We start from the raw sequence: 16,394 nt of genomic DNA, 5'->3' as shown, positions 1-16,394 counted from the left end.
TACTGCTTCTGTCTGGTATCCCACTGGAGGACAGATGGATTGGAGACTGAGTACTGCTTCTATCTGGTATCCCACTGGAGGACAAGTGGATTGGTGACCGAGTACTGCTTCTGTCTGGTATCCCACTGGAGGACAGATGGATCGGAGGTTGAATACTGCTTCTATCTGGTGTTGCGCCAGGGGACACATGGATTGAAAGCTCAGTACCAGGTCTGTCTGATATCACACCAGGGGACATGTGGGTTGGAGACCTAGTTCTGGTTCTTTCTGGTATTGCATCATCAGACATATGGATTGAAGGTCCAGTACTGGCTCTGTCCGGTATCCCACTGGAGGACATGTGGATTGGAGACTGAATACTGCTTCTGTCTGGTATCACATCAGCAGACATGTGGGTTGAAGACTCGGTTCCAGCTCTATCTGGTATCTCACCAGGAGACACGCGGATTGAAGGCCCAGTACTGGCTCTGTCCAATATCCCACTGGAGGACATATGGATAGGAGAACGAGTTCTGGTTCTGTCCAGTATCCCACCAGCAGACATTGAAGACCCGGTACTGGGTCTGTCCGGTATCACACTCGAGGACACATGCACTGGAGATTGAGTACTGGCTCTTTGTAGTGTCATGTTGGAGGACATTTCAGTTTCTGCTGGCAATAGCCAAAACTCTGGGACGTGAGTCTGGTCAGCCTGACTATCTAGCTTGAAGCTACTTGGATGTTTAGACTCTTTCCTGCTTTCTGCAATAGAATAAACAATTAAAAAAAAATCAAAAGGGAATTTATATTTACTGTTAAATACCTTTTACAAAAGGTATGTATGTGAAGTACTTGCAAGTGTTTCCTTCTTGTTTGAAGCACTTATTTAAAATATATGACACCTGACCATATACATTAATCTCTAATAGACAGAAACAAGAACCTTATATCAAGTATTCTGCACTTGTTAGAAAACAATAGAATACTTTATTTGAAGTGCTACAAATACTTAGAGAGAACTTTTAACCCTTATCATTATACTTTCTAGGGAATGGGTCATTTTAATCAAGTAAACAAACTTATTCTACAGTCTCCCTGTCACTGTCACTAGGAAACATTTGCCATGCTAACCACAGAAGGTACTCATTTACTTTTCGATTTCTTTTACCATCAGTTGAAATCAAACACTTAATACTCTTCAAACGTCAGTCTGTTAGAAGATGGTGTGCCTATGACTTTCAGATTATTCCAACAGGAATTCACAAAAATTAAGGAACAGCATTATTGAAAAACCACATCGTTACTTGCTCACAGCAAGATTCTTCCTTTGGGGATGTTTACATAGCTGTACTGCTGCAGAATGCAATCCTCTGACTACCACACCCCAGAAGTCTTGTGTTTCTACCACCTGCCAATGGAAGACTGCCCTAAAATTCAGACTACCAACTCTTCTTATGTGACTTTTCACCTCAGGATGTTGCCATCTCTGTTTCAACAGCTCAACTGTCTTGCTCTTTTTCTCAAGCACAGCTGTATTAGTAACTTTAACATAAACTTTCAAACCCAGGGGCCACTGTGAAACTACAGATATGGAGGCTCCAGTCACTGAGAGCTGGTTACATTTGGTTCTGCACTTTAATTACACTTGCATCCTATTAGCAGAACCTTTTGCCTTGTAGGCAACATTTAAATCAAATTACTATAATTTCCAAATGTGTTACAATAGCCTAACAAGCTAAAAGTATACATACCTAGATACTGAGTATCCAAAAAAATTTTGTATAGAAAAGGTTAGATGAGGTAGTGGGAAAGCCAAGCAGAGTTTTCATCCAGCCTGCATCCAAATCTGCTCTTGCAATATCTGGGAGGTATTCCCCCAGTCATGTCCTAACACATGAAATATGTTATGGCTTTGGCCCATGAAAGACACTCTCTGACACTTAACATGACACCAATGGACTGTCTTTCTCTTTTGAAAAAAGTCTCAGGTGGTTTCTGTTGACACTAGTTTTACTGCTCCATTATGTTTATAATTAAGTATTATTGTATTTGCCTACAGAAACTATGCAGCTCGAAGGGAGATGCTGGCTAGGAAACTACATCGAAATGACAAAAATTGCTTGAGAAGTGATTTACCATAACTTTCACGAAAGGCGAATGCTTGTTGTCTGGATCTTTGGGCTGCAGTGTGAAGCTGAGGAGATTCTCTCAGTAATGTTTCAACTCTACTAGCTGCAAGTTGGTAGATGTCCATAAAACTTCGAATCACGTCCTTTGAAAAGTAAAATAAATCATCAGTGACAAGCAAGCTATATCTAAATGCCAAATAGCATCCTTCCAAATTCATTAGGGAAGAGAATTTTTTGTTAATTGGAGAAATTGAACAAGGTTTATAAGCCAGACAAAATAATCTGATTACAATACAGCTTGGGAAACGTAATTGTTTTTATGTATATACTGGAAGAATGTCCCAGTTGTAATATTGATTAGATTGATAACAAAATTAGCAGCATGACAGAGTACCAATGATTAGGCAGTACTGGAAAGTTTATATCTACCATAAGTAGTTGAAAATATTAGTCTTCCTTAAAAGTAGCTGATCACATTTTATAAATTATAGTTTTCTCTTCAGATAATATGAAATTGTCCTTTTGAATGTAAATCTGTAGTATAGACAAAAATAAATTTAGTACCTCAAAGAGGCATTTACAAACCTTTTTTGCTGTTTCTCTTTCTCAAACATACTACTGCTTTTCAGAATAAAAGTTAACATAGCTGAAATCAATCAAGTCTTGTCATTGTGAAATGTAGGAAAGAGCAGTAGCAAATTAACACCATCATATATCTTTTCTCATCAGAAAAAGCATCCAAAATGTTTCAGTGCTATGGTGCTAGTCCTAAAAGAGGATTCTTGCAGATCATATGTGCTTGTCACAGATTGATTATAGCAATTCTAGAGGACATGTCTGCAAACAATTCCACTGCTTTTAATAAGAAGTGTAGCTAAAGTGATTATTAACTTCTTACCTCATTCAACATCACAGGATATAGTTTTGCATTCAGTGAAATTAAAATCAATTAGCTGACTCCTAGTTATAAAAGGCAAATTTTACAATAAAATCTCCATAATGTACTGAGAAAGTTACCAAACAGGTACAACGTAACTAGAGATGAGGAGAGGGAGAAAAAGGACAGGGAGAGAAGGGACTTCACAGTGACAGGACTGTGAACCATTGATGCTGTTTGCCTACCTCCTCAGTAATCCCAAGTGGGTTTTTTTAAATTTGTCTTGCTCATATGAAGAGGAGGAAAGGGAGGGGGATAGAAGGATATTAATTTTCAGGTATACGTGCGTTTCTCCATGGTCATATTCCTATCAGTTATTTAACACCCGCAAAATTAGTACTTCCCATTAGCTCTGAAACAGCATGTGCAAGAGTATATATGGAAATTATTTGTCTTTCAACTGCTGACTGCAATAGTTTTGAAGCTTTTTGCTCTCCACACATTCAGAGCAGTCTAGCTGCTTGTTCTATCTCAGATGCAAAAAAAATGAAAATGGAAATAAAAATAAATAAAGAAACAGGATTGTTTTAAACTCTAACCTGGAATGCTATAGCCTCTGGCCTGCCCCACAGTTCTTCATCTGGAAGGGCATCTATTTGCAGTCTGGGTAGCTCCAGGCAGAACTCAGTTGTGGCTGCTGCAGCACTTGGCATCAAGGCCTGCTCTCTGACCTAAAAAGAAAAAAATCCCAGTATCAATGTTGATTCTCCTTCAGAAAATTAATGGGGATGAACTGGGTCCACTTGAGCCCTTTGAGTGGACTTGCATGGATGACTGAACCTCCAATCCAAGAATAAATTTAGGACTATTTGATTTTTCACTGGAAATAAATCTCTAATTCAGAGTGCTGGGAAAAAACACTACAAAGAAAAGGATCTTTCCCCAGTCTCAAATGAGAAGGCCAAGGACACAGCTTGTACATGTTACTGTAAAAACACAGCAGTTTCTGCATGACATCCACCTCAGAAGCTTAAGAGAAGCTGTATGAAGATGATGGTGGCACGAAGCAAATTATCTGTCAGCATATTTTGCTACAGCTAAAACACACATTTTAGGTTCTGTCACTTTCTGTGAATGTTAAAAGAAAGAGAAACTTGAAAAAGATATCTGAAAATTAAATTAACAACAGTTTTGGTGAACACAGAATCTAAAATAAGGAATAGATTCCCACGTTGCTAGGAATTAAAAATGTAGTGGAAATTAACACTCTAAGGTAATAAAAAACCACTTTCCCCCCCCCTCTATGCTGCTCTGGATTAAAAATAGTTCTAATGCAATCAGTCATTAGAGCTACTGTTAAAAAACAAACAAACAAACAAAGAACAAAAACCCAAAACCAAAACAAACCAAAAAGCCACCTTTCTCCCGAATAATTAATGTATACAGCTTCACTGGACCTTCAAATAATCCTATACCTGGGTAAAATAGTACAAGTCAAAGAGACAACTTAATATTATTACTCAATTTTAAAAGTGTTTTAAAAATATCAATTAAGTTTCTGACCACAGGTTATTACTTACTGTCTTCTCCTTATTCTGTTTATCATGTGTCAAAGGTTTAAGTAGTACACACAAAGCCAAATATTTTATGGCCACCATGTATGTGACCTCAGCAAACGACCTCCACCTCACCCAATAGAGAGTTAACTCAACAGCAGTTGCCAGTTTTTTGGATGTTCCATAGTCAACCCTTGGCAACCAGAAACAGTAGTCAGTGATTGAGGGAAAATGAATTTTGTAGTAACTTTCATATGCAAAATAAGAAGTTTGTGTGCTACAAAATTACATTATATTTCACTGCATTTTTTCTAAGATTAAAGAAGTTGAGGAGGGTAACTTCAACTCTAAGGAAAGGAATTTGTTCTAAAACAATTTCTACTCCCCTCCTTCCCTGAGGATAAGCGGTTGTAAAACTTTGATGTCTTTGGAAACACAAATCAGAGGGAACCCTTCAAATTCTTACCATCTGAAGCGTGGTTTCCACAGCTTTCATATGAGTAATGATCAATTCTCTGTCACTAATACAAGAAAAAGAAAAGCAAAAACAAGTGAGTAGTTTATAAAACTAAAGTTCTACTGATGTAGAAATTAATTTTCTGCTACTTTATAACTGTCATGTCTTATGAAATAATTCTTGATAACTCAAACTCTTACAATTTTATCTCTCCTTTTTATAACTCCCATGCAAACCCTAAAAATAGTTCATGTACCACTATTTGGCAAATTTCCATATGAAAAATGCTTCTACTGGGGATAAGACTAGGTTCAAAATGGGTTTCAGCCCCTTTGGCAGCTAAAACCTGTCACCCAGCTGATGCTTTTGTACTTATTATAAATAAACTGCATCTCTCTATAAAAAGACTGTGGAAATAGAAAGAATAATAATTTCTTAAATGAACAGAGTGCTAAGGATTTACCAAAGAGATGTTTTCAAATCGTTAGGATAACTGTAAACAAATGCCCATACTACTTCAGCACTCGGAATCTGGAGACTATTATGGGATAACTACAGAAAACATATCATCTAGTATTTTGAGCTAATAGTTTTCTTTTTAGAAGAGAATCTCTGAATTTCAAAGAGAGGCAGATGTACTTTTGTCTTCTAGTATCACATTAGCCAAGGCTAAAACCCTGCACATGAAAGTAGGAGTTGATGTTTTGTCTGGTTTAAGGGATGTCCCCAACGTCCCAGAACTCACTTCTCTGCTGTAAGCAGGGCACGCTCTGCATTTTGGACACTTTCTTGCAGTCGACGCCTGTCCTGCTCCATTTGGGTAAGAAGCCTCTTTTGGTGGTTCAGAACTCGGTCTCTTCTCATATCCATTGCTGTCTCTGGGAGACTCTGAAAGCAGATAGAAAGCAGAATTACTTGTCAGCTCAAATAATTAACTTCAGTTTATGCCATTGCCAGTTAACCAAAGTGGAAAACTAACTGGCTGTGAGGTAGATTTGGACCATTGCATATTAAGTTTTTGCTTGAGAGTTCATAAAACCATTGCTGACTCAGAACCCCCAGTTTTCATTATATTGCCTATGTACAAATATGCTTTAGCAAACAAAGTGATTGTAGTCACTCACATAATGCCACTTGCTGTCACAATGTCTGTAATTTCTAGATAACAGTCTAAAACATAGATCTCAGATATCCAAGTAAGTTTAGGTGCCACAGGCATTCCACCTCTAGTGGTTTAGGCTGAATTACAGTGCCTCAAAGATTTAAGCTAAGTTTAACATCACTTTGCTACAAAGCAAGCATTTGTTCTCATGAGAAAATCTATTCTAATCAACAAGAAAAGAATGCATTTTTCATTTGCATTAAGTCAAAATGTTTAGCAAGGTATGATTAAAAATGCTTTATGAAGCCATTGAGTTGTATGTACTTTCGAGTTAAAGAGCTTAGTAATTTAAACATACTAGCTGTTCTTGAATAATTCAACGTAATAACACCTCTTTCAGAACAGACATCCTATGTTCACATGTCACTCTGCTTCAAAGTAAAACTAAACAAAACTTTTAAAGCGTGTGCAATAATATTAATAAAAGAAAACATATAAATAATGGAAATTATTTTTCAGGCACATTATGTGGCTATAAATGCAAGAAGAGGAAAAGGAACAGAAGGCACAAAATTGTCTATCACTGTCACCTGAAATCCACCCATGAATAGGGAGGCTGCTCAGGGAAAACATTCATTTCTAGCAAGCCTAGAAATCCCAAACGCCACCTGAATTTAATGAATTTAGATGTGTGTCTTTAGCAAAGGACACTACGTTTTCGAAACACAGACTGTGCATATAACGATTTTAATGAAATAGTTAGTGAAAATAAACATGCCAAACCTTCATATCAGACAACATTTTTCCATAAGTGTTATCAAAGCATTTGGATGAGATTCTTTTCTGACTTATGCTGTTGTAAATCAGTGGCAGCTTCACTAAAATTAGCACAGTAAACAAGACCAAAACTTAGGGTATCTTCTTCTAAAACATGTATTGAAGACTATTTTGGGGTATATCAGTGGCAGCTACATGATTTAATGTATATTGCACTTGAAATGCAATTCATTAACAATTTATATGACTTACTTCACAAATTTAAAAATAGATTGGTTTTATTACAGGTACTAACATCTCTAAAAGAAAGTAACTATACACACAATGACCATCATTAGGAAGAAAAAAAAATTACTGCATTAAGACTAGCTTGTAACAGGAGTAAAATTTCTGTCTGGCATAGATAACCATTTAGCGTTTGTGTAAAAATTTCTTTCCGAACACAGAGCAATCAGAGCTACTGATTTACTGCATCTAATAAAAAATAGTAGCATAAAATAGTTACTTAGTCCCAGTTGACCTTGAAAGTCATGAGCTACCTTGGATGTTTCTATGGTATAAGCCATTAAAAAGATAAAAATATGCAAGATTAAAATGTGAACTGATAAAGTGAAGAAATTAAGTATTACTCCTTTAACAAGCCTATTTTATGAAAGTACATGAATACCAAAATACCTCCTTATTGATAGTTGCTAAGCATGAATAAGTTTAAAAATAAGCTATCAAAACCAAAAGTAGCTAATATTATATTTTTCCCCTTCTTATGTGTTTAAAAACTGAATAAAGAATTCAAAGCAAGAATTTGTAAGAACACTGTTTTACAAGATCAAGATTGATTATTAAAGATTAGATTGTTCCACTGTACTGCAAAATAAGAGCTACAAAAACCAAAAAAAACCCTTAAACAAACAAAAAAAGACGCCCCACCCCCAAACAAACAAACTAAACTAGCATTCCGAGCCACAAAACCCAATTAGCTAAGAGAAAAGGGTCTGTCAGTTGGAATGCCAGGGCACAGGCAGAGACCCTTTCTGCCTGTCATTAACAAAGGCATGAATAAAGCTGAGTTTTGGTAAGCTGCGAGAGAGAAAAAAAAGTTCATGAAAGTCTTTTTCTCCAAGTTTAAAAACAACACCTAGAGTTCAAAGGGGAAAAAAAAAAAGTAATTTAAAATCTTTTCTGAGTACCCAAAAATTCTGACTCAGCAGTAAGTGCGCATTTTCTCCTGTAATTTTATTTGCACAAGACATGCAATATTAACGAGAGGTAAATTTCTGGTAACTATTTCAGAAGAATAATCTTACCCTTACGGATAGATTTAGGTCTTGGCCTTTATCTGCTGTTTCTCTGGAGAGCATTTGTAGTCTATTGTTTAACTCATTTAGCTGTTGCTCCTGTTCAAGTAAAAGCAGTCTTGCCTTGTGCTCACGCTGTAACGCATTATTTAATTCTTCATGTATATTGTCTTGGGTGATCAACCTCTGAAAAGAGAAATAAATTGTATTTGATTGTATTGATAACTATATGCACTAGTTTACCTGCCTGAATTTCTAAGTTCCCCTTGCAAACCTATCAAATTCTAAAACAAATGCATGCTAAAGATTAATAGTTAGGTTTTTTAACATGAAGACAGGTTACTGAACAATAAAACCTCAGACTAGCTTATTAGCAGTATTCGTTCTAAAGAGCATGTAGGGTATTGTTAAGACTAGGCATTCATTATTCTATCCAAATTAGCACTCTAGCTTGCAAAATATCAATTTTTAGAAGGAAATATATACAGATCCATGTCCAACATTTTAGTGCACATCTTGTTAACCCTTGTGAACACTTTCTTGGACTTTTTCTCCCCTCCCAAAACCGTTCCAGAAAGAAGGAACAGTTCTTCAAGTAAAATCATCTGCATTTGAATGACAATCTAAATTTGAATTGACAATCTAAAATGAGACAATTTCACCTAACTATCCCAGAACTGTACAGTAATAAAACTCATTAAGAACAAAACTGACAATGATCACATATAGCCTTCTTCATTTGAGAAAAAAAAAAATAAATTCATTTTCCCAGTTAGGAACAGGAAGGAAAATGGGTACAACATCATCTAGTAAATATTCTCTGCTTGGAAGTGTTTAGGTTGGGGCACACTGGAAAGTCTACCAACTAGGCTTCAGGATCAACACAACCATGGAAAACATTTTGGGACACAACTCTTTCAGTTACACTGTGCCCCTGTAGAGCATGACTAAGGAACCTTACCCATTCACTTTCTCAGGAAGCTCAAATGTGAGCTCAGTTCTGAATTCAGCCTGTAGAAAATAAGCATGGGAGGAAAGGTGCTTAGGGAACCTCCAGCATGCTAAAGCAAGACAGGTTTCCTCTCTTCCAAGAAGGACTGAAGGCACAGTTCCATAAGTTAGACAGGGATCAAAGTGACAGTTCATGAAATGGCATCAATCCTGCAAGCACCTCATCTGTCTGGGGGCTTCAACTAGTTAAGGAACCTTTTTTGTTGTCTCTTCTCATTCCTGTCTGACAGTGGTCTTTACAGGTTAGTGAACCCATGGTGTTTAAGTAAAGCAAGCAATGACAGCTAAGACTCAGGGGAATTTGGTGCATATGTGCACTGAGAAGGTAGAAGAGGTTTTTTTCCCCCTGCCATAAACTTACCCACTCAAGGAAACAGCTCCACTAAAATTTGTGTTAACTATCTCAGGATATAACTCACAGTCAAAGACACAGTAAAATGTCTATCATAACAGTCAGTAATATTCATGCAGAGTTTAAATGGCTGTATTTATACTTTATGAACTTCTCATAAACACACTTATTGAGTACCCTCATTGCAACTGACTTTACTCTGCTGAAGTGAAATCTATAAATTCTTTCAGGTTATATAAGTCACATCAACATTTTCAACAAATGAGAAAACCTAGGTTGCTGGAGACTAAACATGTGATTTGCACAGAATATCTCCTTCTACAAATCAAAAAGAAACTTCAGTGGAAAGGAGATATTTCTAAATGCATCTGACTTCTAGTTTAGTGACACTTACAAGGTAAGTTTTCTGGAAAATTCTATCAGGACTAGATTTTATATTTGTTTTTCAAAGGAACACAAAGCAAAAAAATGTGTAAAAGGGAAGTTCTCTGATGAGCAAGACAATCTTGAAATCAAATATACTTACATGCTGTAATGTATTTAATTGCTCTTGCAGGCTCCTGGCTTTTTCAGCATCCTTTTTCATCTCATTGAATGTCCATTTGAATTCTTCAAGTTGCAGGCCCAGTGAGCGGCACTTTGTCTCTGCCATATGAAGTCTTCGTGTGTACTCAAACACCAGTTGCTGCAAGGATGTTACATTTCTCTGTTGGCAATAGAAACAAAGTAATGTGCTATAAAATGTGCTATTTTAGTGATAAAATAAATGACAGCTAACACCCAAGAAAATTAAGACAAAGCCTTTTTGTCCTCTGCCTCTAAAAGACACTCACAAGTGCAAAAATGTGAACCTGTTTCACCTGCTGAGGGTTACTGAAAATTCTGTTTATAAGGAAGTACTGTTTTCACGTAAGGCCCACAATAAAAGACAGAATATGAGAGAAAGAGTTTATCCTTCCATTATAATTAAAGGGAATAAGATTACCTTCTCATGGTAAACATGAGAAAATAGGAAATAATTTAAAGAAAAAGAACCTTGACAGTTAAAACCAAAAGCAAGTTTGTTCCTATAAGCAAATACAGTTCTGATGGAACCTGAAAAAATCTTTTACTTGCATACACTAAGCCTCTTCTAAAAATCCTTTCATAGTAAAAAAAAAGGTCTATTCATGCCCCAACACTTTTGGGTGTTACAAATCAACTTCTGATTGTCCTTATTATTGACTTCATTGCAATGGATTCAAACAATCTGAAACACAATTAATAATACTATAAAGAGAACTCACTGTAACACTCACTCTATGACCCTTCTGCTTCCATGAAGTAGCACTATAAATATGCTTACCGCACTGGGCGGTCTCTCATGCAATCCAGCTTCCAGGGCCTGGTTATTTAGTCTGAGAAGTCCACAAGCCAGCCTCTGTATCAAGGAATCCTTCTCCAGGTAAGTGATGCACCTGGGATAATTTAGTGGAACTGTCCCCAGCATTAAGCACAGCTTGTCCATAAGTTTTGAAAAGGAGCTCCTGGCTGCATTTATAAGTGAGTTTCCAGAAAGCCAGAAGTTTGGATCTTTAAGAAACGACAACAAAAAAGAAACATCAAGTAGGTTTTTTAGTGTCTACCGGTGTAATACATGACTATTTTTCAATTATACAGCATGAACCCTGTAAAATTCTGAAAAACAGAATGTTGAATCTGAAACACAGTTCAAACTTTGCTTTGTGAGGACATAAATTCAAGTTACTGAAAGCAACATGATCAAAGAAGAAAGCATCTGCAACTGAATCAAAACAAGGGGGCAGTCTTCTGGTACCAGTTTATTCTTTAGCCCTCTGGGAAATGTGTCACCTTATCTGTCCTGCTACTTCCCTTTATTCACATAAAGTATCCCTCCTTCAATGTCCTTTACTCTGTGACAGAAATGCTAGGACTTTAAAATAAAAGTTAACAAAGAACCAGGGATGGCAACAGTGCAGATGAACTAAGGGAGCTTATATCAGTTCTCACTGCAAATAAACTCTAGAAGCATTCTACAGCCTTCTGCCTTCATGACTCTGTATACTGAATAAAATATCACCAATGAAATAAAGTTAATCTATTCTAGCAATACGGCTCTTCAGAGATATAATCCAGAACAGCTTACCTAAAATCCTGAAACTGGAAATTATGTGATCACCCTGGGGGTTTTTTGGTTTTGCTTTTGGGTTTTTTTTAATATTTCTATCACGAGAATATACTTTCAAAAGTACCTGGTTTGCTAAGGACATCCTGCAATTCAGAGAGGGAACTGATTATTGCAGAATGGAGGTTAGAGCTAGTTAACCAGCCAAGTGCTTCAAGGCAGTCAGCTCCATCTCTATAACCTGTGAAACAGAATTGCAACTATCAATATAACAGGATCACTTAGATATGGCACACTACTATCTCCAGCTCTTTCGGAAATTGACCAAAACTAAGCATATAGGCCACAAACTAGTCAGGACTATTTAGACTGTATTAAACATGCTTTCAAAACTACTGAAACAGAAAAGTAGATGAATCTCTAGTTTGCCAGTCATTTTTGATACCACTTACCCTTTGTGGGGGGAAGCATAAACTGGTCTGGTAACAGAAATGGACAAGCAGACTACATGATCTCCAAAGAAAATTTAGAAATCCCATACTAATATTCTACGTGAATCAGAAACCAACTTTTTGTATATTTTTTAGTAGGAAATAAATATTTAGAAATTATTATTAAAAGAAGAGGAAATACTCTTCCACCAAACACACTGGTGTTAATGACTTAGGAACATTACAAGATATTTACCACAGCAAAGATGCAGTAGCACCTAATTTTGAAATCCATAACACAAATATCGAGGATATCAAAAAGTGTGAGTTCATGTGCGTAGTTGCAACTTTATTTGCAACACTCAACAGACTAGGTATTTACTTCTAGGTGAAACTGCGTTGCTCAAGAAATCTAAAAATCATAAATCCAGAAATTATATTTGTCAAAGGATCATTAAATATGTCTTTACACTCTAGTAATAATAATATTGCTCTTTCTTATTTGCTAGCCATGTAATTTAACGGAACATTTATCAAAAGAAGAAAATAATTAGCTTATGTGACACATTACGTCTGCCTTCAGATTCTCCCACACAAACTTGAATCCCATTGCCTCCTTCTAAGCCATCTGTCCAGGTAAAGAGGGAAGTAGAAGACCGGGCTACAGCTCTGAGTCTGTTGGCTGCCAAAACTACAATCACAGCTCTTCGGAATACATAAACCAGATCTTGGGCTCTCCTTTGTCTTTGTCTGGCTTTGTCTTGACTATTTTCCTCTTCAGCAGGGAAAGTATGAACTATAGTCTCAATCCTCTGGTTCAGAAATTCGTAAAAGTTGACCTGATTCTGGAGAAGGTCTTTTTGGGAAGTCATAGCACATAGTCGGCTGTAGAGGGGACACAGGGTACCAGATAACAGTGCACAGGCTGCCAAGAGAGATGAACGCTCCCTCTGAACAGTTGTTAATGTATTTCTCACAGAAATATTTTCATGGGCCAGTTTCTCCTGGTTTTTTTCAAGGGCGTACATTCTTTCCCTGTTTTGCTGTACTGCTGCTTGGTATTCCTGGGATAACAGGGAAAAAAAAAAACAAAACCAGAAAAAATGTTAACCTGGTCATTTTCACCTAGACAAAAGCCAAAAGAAAATAATATTTTCACATTCAAATAACATGTTACAGTAAGAAAAATTATTAGTAATGATGATAAAAGTATTTCTTATAGTAAACAGTTACAGAATCAGATGTATGAAACCAGATCAATAGTGTGAGGAAAATTTCCAGTCTTCAACTACAAATGGACTCCTGATTTCTGACGACAATCAGCTAGTACTGTGATAGCTTAGAGAAGGTCCAACAGCATGTGGTTGTCCACAATGCAGTTTTATGAGTTAACTTAACAATAGGAAATTACATGCTCCAATTTCAGAAAGAACATTGCTCCACAAAGCAGAAACAAAGGTAGTGTAAGCAAGAGAAGAAGAATAAGGAAGATTCTGGAACATAAAATTAGACAGATTAAATACTCCATAAATACATTTTTCAGTGTGCAAAGACTTCCAGCCCCCAAATCTGTATCAAATACAGCATTTTTTGATGAAGTAAAGTTGTAGTAAGTCACAAATAACAAGGTATAACTATTTCCTCTATTTCACAACATTTTTAATTTAAACAGGTGTAAAGAATGTGACTGTAAAGACTGTGAATAGTGGTTGTAGAATAACAGGAAACATTTTAGAATGCAAATAACTTGTCTAACAATCAGTGATGACAGTTGTACACTTTTGAACCACCGCTTATTGTAGAATGAGTCCTTTGACACTGTTGAAATCTACCACTGTAGCTGCTAATTAGCTCTTAGGGTCAGAATGTACATACCTACATTTACCCCCAGACAACATATTACTTTTACTCTACAATCTTTGCAAAGCAGACACTGAAAAAGTAACTGCTGCCCTATGCAAGTCTTAAAATAAGCAAATTCAACCTCAGAGCTTCAACATTCTCAAAAAAAATATCACTAGCAACTATCGACAAAATTAGGCTTCTGAATTAGGGTTGTAGACCAAATTCCTGTCAGAATGCCTTTAAAACATCATTTATTTCTTATTAGAACTGAAGTTAATAGTAGCACAAGGGGTTTTGGGGTTTTTTTACTTTAAAGATAAACTGAAAGTCCTAAGCAACCTTAAATTGATAAGGGACTTAAACTACTGAAATAATCCATTAAGTATTCACAAGAAAAAAAAAATCAGAAGCTTACAGTGCCATACCTTTGCTCTTGCATGAGCTTCAGCAAGGAGACTTGAATATTGCAGTTCAAGATGCCTTTTTTCTTTTTGCCAACAGTGTTCCTGTGCTTTCAACTGTTCAGCTATATTTTGAAAAGCATCTTCTTGGCTCTGCTGAAGATCCCTCATAGTATCAGTTTTGTCCTTGCAAACATGTTCCAGGTGAGATATCTATGTGACAAGCATTTAAAAAGAAAGAATTATTTTATCTCTAAGCACCTTTCTACTTTAACTGTACATATTAAGTTAAGCACAGACTATTCCAGCATAAAGTCTAAATTCGAATTTCTTCAATATATTTATTAAAAGTAAGTAAAATCCTTTCACAACAGATTAATTAGTTGAAACTTACAACAAAACTGAAACATACTTTGGAATAAAGAATTTCATTTACTTTCAGTTTTCCCATCCTTATATCACCTTGCAGACATTTGTTGCCTTCTTTGTCGGAAACCTGAACTGGATGCTGCTTTTTTTTTTTTTAAAGTGCATGAAATTTTGTGCTGTTAAATTATTAGTTCAAGTATACCAGTCCTTTAGAGGTTTGTGATGATTGCAAATAATAACTAAAAAACAGTCCTTAATATTTTTTGTTTTGTTTTCTTGTAAAGCAAAGACATTCCAGATTATAATTAAGTACTAAAACAACTTTAGGAAATTCCAGCATACAGAGTGTTTTTCTTCACAAGTAGCTCATCAATTTATGATGTTTCAACAAGCTTTCAACAAGCATGGAGGAATTCATTATGTGGTTTAGTACTGCCGCTCCCATGCAAATTAAATGTAGGAATAAATCAAGCTAACAGTGGTCTCTAAATGCACACACCCGCACTTTGTTACTAGAAAATATCAGAAGATACTTTCCAGATACATCACACAGAACTGCAAGAGAAAGCTTTTGTTCTCAAGAAAGCAGGTACAACACAGGTAACAACAGAGCCCAAAGATCCCAGAAAAGCTGTTAAGTACATGTGGAGAGCTTCAAAGACCTCATAATCACTCTCAATAACAACACTTAATTAAAAAAGAAGAAACAATAAGACACAAGCCCTACAAACACTAACAACAATATTTACTCCCTTCCCTTTACTCCTCTGCTTCAAAAGGGAAATAGTAATGTACATCAAATCTACATAATCTAGATTTTATACTACCCCTCTTTAGTAATTTTTAACTGCTGGGGTATTTATTAAATGATGGGCAGATTTAAAACGATTCAGTGCAACCACAGCTCTGTCCTATGCTCAGGCCAGAGGAGTGGTCACAATTCCAGAGGATGAGAAATATCTGAAAGAGCTTTTCCCTTCCTATGCTTATGAAACTAAATATCTGGGCACTAAGTCCTGAAATTATTCTATTAGACTGTAGGACTGGGCTGATCTATGGACCTAGAACACAAACTGAAATCCAAAAAAAGAGTGGCATATGTTACTCTCTGGAGCCAGTTGACTTAAAGTCCTAAAAATGCAGGGATTTCTGGAGGGAAAGGCCACGTAAGCTCATTCACTCTAAAATCACTTGGAAAACTACAGCTTCTCCCTTAAACAAATACTGTCATGTTTTATAAAAATAGATATTTCCTATTGTGTTTCTGAATACAGACACAATAACCCAAAATTTACAGTTAAGCGAAAAAACCGCACACTGGCATTCTTCCAAATAGTACCTCTGAAACATAAACACATAATTTAAAGATAGTAATCCTGGAGTAAGTATGTTTTTATTCTGAATTATGGAAAAATAAAGACTTGCTTTAAGACTGTAAATTACTACGTTCCTTGAACTGTTTCATCAGTAAGATTAATTCAATTTTTTTTAATTAAGGTACTGTGGCTAATACTGGATAGTGCTATCAGCATACCTGGCACAGAAAGTGGAGCTTAGAGACTTCATACAGACTTAAGTCATCAAACTGAGATACAGACAAGCCATAATTAATGGTATTCAATTATTAACATCCAAATTCTTTTTGAAAGAAGATGAATATCACTCTTTTTTTAATGAGACTGTGGTGT

At 36.1% G+C, this 16,394-nt stretch overlaps 1 protein-coding gene across 9 annotated transcripts in view; it reads right to left on the bottom strand.

The window, feature by feature from the left end:
- Nucleotides 1-16,394, bottom strand: part of LOC113956880 (coiled-coil domain-containing protein 171-like) — a 46,278-nt gene that overhangs the window by 1,208 nt on the left and 28,676 nt on the right. For 5 of the 9 annotated variants that reach the window (XM_027663874.1, XM_027663873.1, XM_027663876.1 and 2 more), the window contains 11 exons: nt 14,362-14,550; nt 12,663-13,155; nt 11,788-11,901; nt 10,881-11,107; nt 10,062-10,241; nt 8,182-8,358; nt 5,744-5,886; nt 5,008-5,062; nt 3,585-3,716; nt 2,116-2,251; nt 1-741 (listed from right to left, as the gene is read on the bottom strand). The exon at nt 1-741 is cut by the window's left edge and continues 1,208 nt beyond it. In XM_027663874.1, the coding sequence (XP_027519675.1) occupies nt 1-741; nt 2,116-2,251; nt 3,585-3,716; nt 5,008-5,062; nt 5,744-5,886; nt 8,182-8,358; nt 10,062-10,241; nt 10,881-11,107; nt 11,788-11,901; nt 12,663-13,155; nt 14,362-14,550 (2,587 nt within the window). The remainder of the gene's footprint in view (nt 742-2,115; nt 2,252-3,584; nt 3,717-5,007; nt 5,063-5,743; nt 5,887-8,181; nt 8,359-10,061; nt 10,242-10,880; nt 11,108-11,787; nt 11,902-12,662; nt 13,156-14,361; nt 14,551-16,394) is intronic. The other 4 variants (XM_027663880.1, XM_027663882.1, XM_027663877.1 and 1 more) reach the window with 4 other exon arrangements.

Source organism: Corapipo altera, unplaced genomic scaffold, assembly GCF_003945725.1.
Source record: "Corapipo altera isolate COAL_440 unplaced genomic scaffold, ASM394572v1 61153, whole genome shotgun sequence".
Lineage (NCBI taxonomy): Eukaryota > Metazoa > Chordata > Aves > Passeriformes > Pipridae > Corapipo > Corapipo altera.
This window is presented reverse-complemented; position numbering and strand designations above follow the sequence as displayed.